This window comes from Austrofundulus limnaeus, unplaced genomic scaffold (assembly GCF_001266775.1).
Source record: "Austrofundulus limnaeus strain Quisiro unplaced genomic scaffold, Austrofundulus_limnaeus-1.0 Scaffold210, whole genome shotgun sequence".
Lineage (NCBI taxonomy): Eukaryota > Metazoa > Chordata > Actinopteri > Cyprinodontiformes > Rivulidae > Austrofundulus > Austrofundulus limnaeus.
The window spans coordinates 718,701-727,753 of NW_013952612.1; the positions used below are offsets into that span (position 1 = coordinate 718,701).

The 9,053-nt window shown below is 35.9% G+C and overlaps 1 protein-coding gene across 1 annotated transcript in view; it reads right to left on the minus strand.

Moving 5' to 3' along the window:
• Positions 1–9,053, minus strand: part of LOC106525041 (uncharacterized) — a gene marked incomplete in the record, with an annotated part of 40,975 nt that overhangs the window by 4,132 nt on the left and 27,790 nt on the right. Inside the window, 3 exon segments of the mRNA XM_014019145.1 lie at positions 1,222–1,329; positions 6,115–6,177; positions 8,694–8,757. Coding sequence (XP_013874599.1) covers positions 1,222–1,329; positions 6,115–6,177; positions 8,694–8,757 — 235 coding nt within the window.

The window sequence follows — 9,053 nt, forward strand, 5'->3', positions numbered from 1 at the left end:
ACCTCTAGTAATATATTTACTGAGAAAAATGGTGACGTGATCAATACTTATTTTACCCAATGTAGCTGTTTCCTAACTTTAAATTTTAGTTGGCTTTATGCTATCATTCTGCTATGTTAGCTTTTTCAACCTTAAGCTTTTGGACATACTTTACCTTTTGGATAGACTTTTGGTATTTTTTTACCTGGCATTTTGCTGCTTTTGGCTTTGTGCTACCCTTTTACATTTGTAGGTTTTAGTTAGTTCCTTGCTACTTTCAGCTTCTAGCTACCATTCTGTTACTTAGGTAGCCTTTTCCTTTAGCTTTTAGTTAGCTTTTTGCTAGTTTGCGCTATTAGTCATTCTTTAGTCTTTAGACATCTCTTTGATACTTTTACTTAGCATTTAGCTACTTTTAGCTTTTAAACTACCATTCTGATACTTTAGATAGCCTGTCCCTACCGCTTTTAGTTAGTCTGCTAGTTTGAGTATTAACCATACTTTAAATTTTGAATAGGCTTTAGATACTTTTACCTAGTATTTTATACTAGGTAGCTAGATAGCTTATAAGCTTTTAGTTAGCCTTTTTCTAGTTTGCGCTTTTAGCCATCCTTTAGCTTTTAGATATTGTTTTGATACTTTTACCTAGCATTTTGCTACTTTGAGCTTTACACTAGTCTTTCACATTTTTAGAAGTAGCTAGCCTTTTTCTACTTTGAATTTTTAGCTACTGTTCTGCTACTTTAGATAGCATTTTTTCTACCTTTAGCAATAAGACTTTTGAAAGTTTTAGTTTTAAGCTAGCCTTGATACATTTTGCTAATCTTCTGCTATTTTTAGCCAGCTTTGTACTACTTTTGATGAGCCTTTTGTTGCTTTTAGCTTTTAATTTGTATTTAGTACTTTTAGTTTTTAAAAGTGTTAGGAGTCTTTTAGAAATAACAATTTAGTTTCAGTTTCTTCATCGAAATTCAGAATAATTTGGTTGTCTGCGTTCTCTTTGTTTTACAGAAAATCTTTTTAATTTTTACAGTTTGTGGTCAAATTGGTCTTTTTAGCATCTGTAGTTTTTCACATTTACAGCTAGTTTCTACGCTTGACGTAGTAATAATACTACGGAAATTTTTTTTACAAAAAGTACCTGAATATATCATTTTTATATTAACTTTAGTTTTTATTTTATTTGTTGTGTATTTGTGCCGTCACTTCCCAGATTAAACATTAACATCTGAACTGACTGACCTGCAGGGTCTGACTGATCCTCTTCAGCGGGGCGGTCTTGACGGGGGGCAGTAGGCTGGCCAGAGACGGGACCCTGGACATGGGTCTGCTGCGCTTGGTGCTGGGCTCCTGATCAGGCAGCAAAGACAAAAAAAACTGTTCAGTCCAGAACAAGGTTTCTGCCTCTAACAAAATAATTTCTGAGAAAAAGTAAAATAAATAAAAACACAACAAACGTGGAACAAAACAACGCATCATGTGGCTCATGAGATATTTTGCTAACAGACAGACACACGTGGATAAAAACATTAAATCTTCATGTATTTAAAATGTGGAAATTATTCCTTAAAATAAAAAATAAATGCTTTCCAACAAGTCCAAACCTCACCTCGGCCCGTTTGCTCATCTTACAATTCTGTGTTCTGGTCCTGCTGACCGAGCAACACCAAGGTTCCCCGCCCTGCCACCATACTGATCCCATCCTCGTAAAAACCAGTTCCAGATCAGGACTGGGTCACAGGTCCAGGATAGACAGAATAAATGTCACTGGAGTCCAGGACGGGTCTGGAAACAGGTTGTGGTACCGTCATGAAAACACCATAAGAGGATCTGGATCAGGAGCAGAAGATCCAGATCTGGATCTGGGACCAGAAATGATCCAGACCTTCATGGAACCACCCCGTCAGGCCATCTGAACTGAGACAGACAAGTCCAGAACCAGGACTGGAGCAGGCTGTGGATCTGATTTTCTCTCTGCTCACTCACCCTCCTCCTCCCACTCACCCTCTTCATCTCTCTCTGTCACTGATTCACTGATTCACTGACTCATTGATTCACTGACTCATTGATTCACTGATTCACTGACTCACTGATTCACTGACTCATTTCTTTCCTTATATTCTTCTTCATTTAACTTCCATTTTCTTTTTATTCCTTCCACTTTAATCAAATCATCCTGATAATCAGACCTCATAAAAAACACAAACCCAACAAAAACCAGATCCTTTCAGCTGTTTGGGTTTTATCCGTAGCACAGAGTTTTTGTTGTGGCCCGAGAACTATTAGAAAAATATCAAAGCATGTTGTTTCCAGAGGCATACGCAGCCGAATTTCAGATTCAGAATCCTTTTAGCCAAGTGTGGCTGTGAGCCACCTTTGTGCTACTTTTATCATTTAGCTAACATTTTGCTACTTTTCACTAATACTTTTGGCTTCTTTTAGCATGTTGCTTCCTTTAGCTTCTAGCAAGCCTAAAGATACATCTAGTCACTAGCAAGCTTTTGTTACTTTTTAGCTTTCAGCCAACCTTTAGCTACTTTAGTATTTAGCTGCTGTTCTAGTTAGCTTTTACCTAGACTTTTGCTACTTTTAGCTTTTAGTCAAACTTTTGCTTCTTTAGAAATTATCACAAATATAAATATATTTACTTTATTTACTAGTTTATCTTTTGATGTATTTTGGTTTTAACTAACCTTTTGCTATGTTTACCTTATAGACACATTTTTGCAACTTTAGACATTTAGCTACCATTATGGTACTTTGCTACTTTTAGCTTTTAGTCAGCCTATTGCTACTTTAGCTACCGTTTTTCTACTTTTAAGTTTTAGGTAGCTTTTACGTTACTTTTAGCTGATAGCCACCTTTTTGCTACTTTTATCATTTAGCTACTATTCGGCTACTTTGAACTTCTGAGTAGCCTTTTCTTGATTTTAGATTTTAGCCATCCTATTGCTACATTAGAATTAGCTACTGTTTCTCTACTTTTAACTTTTAGCTAGCCTTTACGTTTCTTTTAGCTGATAGGCACCTTTTTGCCACTTTTATCATTTAGCTACCATTCTGTTACTTTGAACTTTTAGCCTGCTGTCTATAACGTTTAGCCTTCTCTAGCATGTTGCTTCTTTTAGCTTGTAGATGGTATTTTACTCATTTTATCTTATTGGCAGCTTTTTGATAATTTTAACATTTGATTACCATTCTGTTACTTTTAGCTTCTAGCCAAGCTTTTACTACTTTAGCATTTAGCTACGGTTCTTGTTTTAGCTTTTAGCGATCCTCTCGTCACTTTTACCTACTAGTTCACGTTTTGATTCAGGCTTTAGCCAGACTTTTGCTACTTTTAGCTTTTACTTTGTGTTTTGCATCTTCGCTTTAACAACGATTACAGCTGTTTCAGCACACACACACACACACACACACACACACACACACACACACNCACACACACACACACACACACACACACACACACACACACACACACACACACACACACTGCTAATAATCCAGGACACAGTTGTTTCTCCCTGCAGGCGACCTGATAATTATAGATTGAACAGCAGCAGGAAAAACTTCATATTTAGGTCACAATGACACAAAATCATAAACCTCTGAGTCAAAACACAAAAAATGTTTCTCATTTCTCTTTTTAAAAGATAAAAAACTGATTTAAAACATTTCTTGCTTATTAAAAACTAACATTTTTCTTGTCTAAGCTCTCGTAAGCAGGATTTTAGTGCTGTGTGTTCCTCTGTTAGCAAAATATTCCATGAACCCATTGGACAGATTCTAATAAAACTCTGAGAAATAACTCATCAAGGATCAACCTTTTGAGTCAACTTGATTTAAGATAAAACTACTACATATTAAAACATTTAAATTATGATCCAGTAAAAAAAAGTATTGTGGCGTGTGTTTAATGTTAATTATTTTTAGATTTCTAACATAAGAAATCCAGCAGAATATTTTAAGATATCTTGGATCAGATGCAGTCAGATTAAAGAGGTGCTGTTCTCTTAATCAATTGTTTTGTTTAGCTGTGACTAATGTCGGTGTCGTTCTGCGACAAAAGCAGCTCCTCTGACACAGACCTAATGTCTGGAAATGAAGCAGCTGTTCTGCAGGAAAGTAAAAGCTTTTTTAAAWACAGTAAATTGGTGGTGATTCACCAAGGAGGAAATGAAAACATGCTGAAGAAAACCTTCATGACTTCAAATTAAATTTTATATTTCTGATAAAACAAACCAAATATAACTGACTGAAATCAGAAGAGACCAAACTCTTGTTCATATTCTGTGACACTTCATCTAATAAATACATCTTAAAAAGGAAAAAAAAAACCACAAAATTTAACAGAAAATTTGTGGATTATGTTCAGGTGATGTCACTTTGAAGCTACGTTTTAAAGCAAAAACAAACAGGAGGTGTTGTTGTTGTTGTTTGTTTGTGACCTACAGTAAGTTCACTGAACCACATCAATAAACATGTCAGCCTGCGGGGGGCTACAACAGAGCGAAATTAATTAGTTTGTGGAGAGAATCGATAATAAATCAAAACACAAACAGATGGAACAAATGTTTCAAAATAACTACAGCTCTTTTATTTGTGTTCATTTTAAAACAGGAGAAGCGACGAGTTCGTTGGTTAATTGGTAATGAGTTTAATAAATAATTTGAAATCAAGACTGAGGATAATTACATTTATTTATATGAAATTATTTTAGTTGTGTTTTCATTTTATCAGGTCTTATTTGTGCTGATCATTCGTCAGTTTTCTGCTCCCTCTGGTGCTGGTTCCACAGCTGCAGCCACTCTACGTCATCGCCCCGGGTATAACTGAATATATTCTGTTCTCATTCTCTCTTGGAGTGGTTTTAAGTTTCGGGCTTCGACAACCAGTGTTGTGTAAAGTACCTCAAAGTGATACTTGAGTAAAAGTACAAGTATCTTATCATGAAATTACTTAGGTAAAAGTTAAAGTCTCCTCCAAGAATATTCTTAAAGTATAAAATTTTTTTGGTACTTAAGTATCAAAAGTGAATTTCTGACATAAAATGTGCTTAAGTATTAAWAGTATTGAGTAAAAATGAGATTAGATTTTCCAAAATGACATTTATTAGGAGGTGAACTCTTCAAAAAAATATTTTTTTCTAAAGGTATGGATTGTGTACAATTATTCTTCTCATCCAACTACAATTAAATTCACTCTCTTTCCAGGAGAKACAATATATCAGGATAATATTTTTTAACAATAATGAGCCGAAATGAAATAGGAGTAATGATTTTCTACTTCTTGCCTTTTTTAAAAAAAATGTAATGTACAGAAAACTGTGTGAAAATGTAAGTAGAAGTAAAAAAAATTACTCAAGTACAATACAGATAACCAAAATTTCTACTCAAATGTAGTAACAAAGTATTTGTACTTAGTTACTTTACAGCTCTGTCGACAACCTTTTTTTTCAGTCCTGAAGACATCGTGTGTTGTTGAGTTGTTGTTATTTATTGAGTTGTYTTTTCCTGCTTTGTGACTTTATCTCTTCTAAATCTGTTACTGTGGGGATGCCGCGTCTTAACCTTTGACCTTCAGTATCAGCTAAAGAAGTCTCCACTTCCTGAAGCACAATAAGGTCGTGTGTGATTCACTGAGCAGAAACAATAGTCTGTAACTCACTCCAGGCTGGATGTCAAACAAACAAAAAAAAAAAATCAGACGAATGCGTGTTTCGCTCCGTTCGTCCCGCTGAAGTGTGTTGGACTTCCTGTGTCGAGAGCGGGAACGCCCGGAAAAACGACGGGCTAAAACTACGCTAAAAATACAGGAAAGGGGGGTCCGACGTGACTCACGAGGGTCCAGAATATACAATTATTTTACTCAAGATGTGAAAATAATAACATGAATTCTATAAATTAAACCATGTGGACTAAATTACATCTAAACCTTAGCTTTTTAACAGCTACAAACTGCAGCTTGAAAAGATATTTTTTACATTTCTGGACCAATCTGAGCAGAACTGGACCAAATGCTCAACAAAGAAGCTGTTTTTCTGTTTTATGTGAACACTTCAGCACCCTCACAGCTTTTCAAACTCTTTAAAAACACAGATTGATCCGACACTGAAGCAGAAACGAAGCTTACGTTGATGTCCAGACTGCAGAGACTGAGGGCGTCTGCATCTCCGCCGGCCTGCTTCCTCTTCTTCTGCAACACAAAACACACAAAATCAAACCTTCAGATCCCACAAGTCTGGCTTTAAATTAAACACTCAACTAATAACTACAGAAACTGCAGCGTGAAGGCTGAAGACTTTTAATGTGAGTTAAATTCGAACAGCTGACCTTTGCTGAAAGTAGAAAAAACAAAAGAGAAAAATCAGTAGAAAAATAACAAAAATGTGTCAAAAAAGATAAACAGAGCAGGAATGTAGCTAAAGTTAGCAGAAAATAGCAAATATTTGCAATAATTCAGCTTAAAAAGCAGAAGAGTTGAAACGACCAGAAAGAAGTTGCAAGAAGCAAAAAAAGAGAGAGAATTTACAAACAGAATACAAAAAATAAGCTGAAATTAAACGAAAGAGGTTCGTTTAAAAAAAATGCTGAATAATTATTAAAATGTGACCTTTGCCTTTGATTTTGTGACCTTAAAATGAACACGGTCGTCATTGAAAGAGCACATATTTGCTGAATTAAGCAGTAAGAAGCTGAAAAACAATTGCAAAAAGGTAAATTTAGCTACACCCCTAAAATTGGCTGAAAATAGCTGAAATTAGCTTCAAGAAACTGAAGGAGCACATTTGCTGAATTAAGCAGTAAGAGGCTAAAAATATTGTAAAAAAAGGAAATTTAGTTAAATAAATAAGTAAATGTAGTTGAAAATAGCTAAAAAGGCTGAAATTAGCAGAGCGTAACTGAAGGAAATGGTTGATGTTAGTAAAAAGTAGCTGAAAAGGCAGAAAAAACATCAGAATGAAGTTAAAAGAATAAAAAGCTTAGATTAACTTTAAGAAGTTTAAAAAAGCCTGAAACAAAAAAAAGTTTAAAAAAGCACATCAAAGCTGATGTTAGCAGTACAAATTAGCCTAAAACAGCTGAAAATTTGCTTAAAAAGCTGAAAATAGCAGAGAATAACTGAAGGAAATGGTTGATAGCTAAAGAGTAGCTGAAATGGCAGAAAAAAACAGAATGAAGCTAAAAGAAAAATAAAAAGCTTAAATTTACTTCAATCAAAGCTGATATTAGCAGAACYAAGTTGAAAAATAGCTGAAAAATGCTGAAAACAGCTAAATTAGCACAAAATATTTGAAGGCAGCTGAAGTTAGCACAAAGGAGTCAAGAAAAGCCGAAAAGAACAGAAAATATTTATGAACATTTCAAAGGGTTTTAAGGATGTTGACCACGGCTCCACTCATTTTCAATGAGAAGAAAAATGACAGAAAAAGCTAAATATCTCAAAAAGTGTAAACTGCTGAAATACCAAAAGTCATAGCTGAAATGTCCTGAACGAGCCGAATGTTTTGATTTATAAATTGTTGAAACAGAACAGAAAATGTGGAAGGATATACATGCTGAAAAAGCATGTGAAATAATAAATTATCTCAATAATAAGATTTTTTCAAAAGCGTTCAACAGACTAAAGTCAAAAAGTCCAGGGTTTCATCTTTATGGATTTAATTAACGACAGAAAGAAGCCAGAAATGAGCACAGCCGAAGGATGCTGAGGTCAACAATAGCAGGAAGTTCGACCGTTTGTGTCCAGACCGATGTTGTTGTTGATGTCCAGACCTGGCAGTCTTCACCTTTATCAGGAGGAGGAGGCGGGGCTTATGTCCTCATGCCCATATAAGGCAAATCCACTTCCATAACTAATGGAGACATGCTTCAACTATCGAGTTCGAAGCTGAATTTATGAGTTTTCTTTCTTTATAATATTATTCGTAGCTTTTACAACTTTCCTTAATTGAAACAGAATTCAGTTTTAATTTTTTTGTTCTCTCACGGTGTCGTTAATAAAAAAGCATCAAACTCACAGAATAATAAAAACGCAGCTGTTTTTTTTTTAAAGTGATGCTTTTTGTCCCTAAACTCACCCGATAGTAAACAAAGAGACAACAGCCCATCATCAGGACCAGATCTGCTCCTCAAACACGCTTCAGGTGCTGAATTATCCTCCACACCTTCTTCTTTCCATCCGACGCTCTTCACCTCCTTTAAATCACCTCCTTCACAGTCACATTTTAACTCGCTTTCTTCGCCTCCTTTTAAAACTTCGAAAAACTCCCTTCAGGTTCTTCTGAGCCCTTCTCCTGTTTTCTGCTCCTTCACCTCTGATTCTCCACCTCCCTGAGTGGATCTACAGACCCTCAGGAACAGGAACCCCTTCACAATGTGTGTGTGTGTGTGTGTGTGTGTCTGCATCTGCGTGTGTGTGTGTGTGTTATCCCGCTGGACAAACAGGAAGCGACGGTCGTCAGGAGGGAAACAAACGTCTATTATTAGGGTCTACAGGAGACACGCTGACACCAGAGGTAAAAACACAKACATATATTATAAAGGTCATGCTAAAGAATAAAAAAATGAACTCTGGAGAGGAGGAGGTCTGAGTTTACCTCCCGGAGGATGGATGGATGGAGATAAACAAGTCTGGATTCTGCAGTTTTTACACAAGAAACTTTTATTTTGAAAGGTTTTTACTCAGGTGTGCTGAGTTTTCCTTCTTACCCCTCTCAGAGACCAGCCGCCGTCCGGAGGGCGAGGAGCGAAGGAGGAGGTTCTCCTCTTCGACCTGAAGGAGAAAACAAAAAGAAATTATTTTTAAAAATAAATATCTAAAAAGCTGATATTTGGTTAGAGTGCCACCGTGTGGTTGGTTCAGGTAAACACACCCAGACTGAGCAGATTAATAAAACTGATCATAAACAGGAAGTTTATTTTAATGTTAATGTTTTAAAAAAGAGGATTTGATCGAAGTCCTGAAACCCTTGGAACCAAACAAAACGGTTAAAAGTGGATAAATCTGGTTGAGTGAAAGATTAAAGCTGTTTGTGTTGCTGCAGGGTGAGGGTTCCTCCTCCTCCTCCT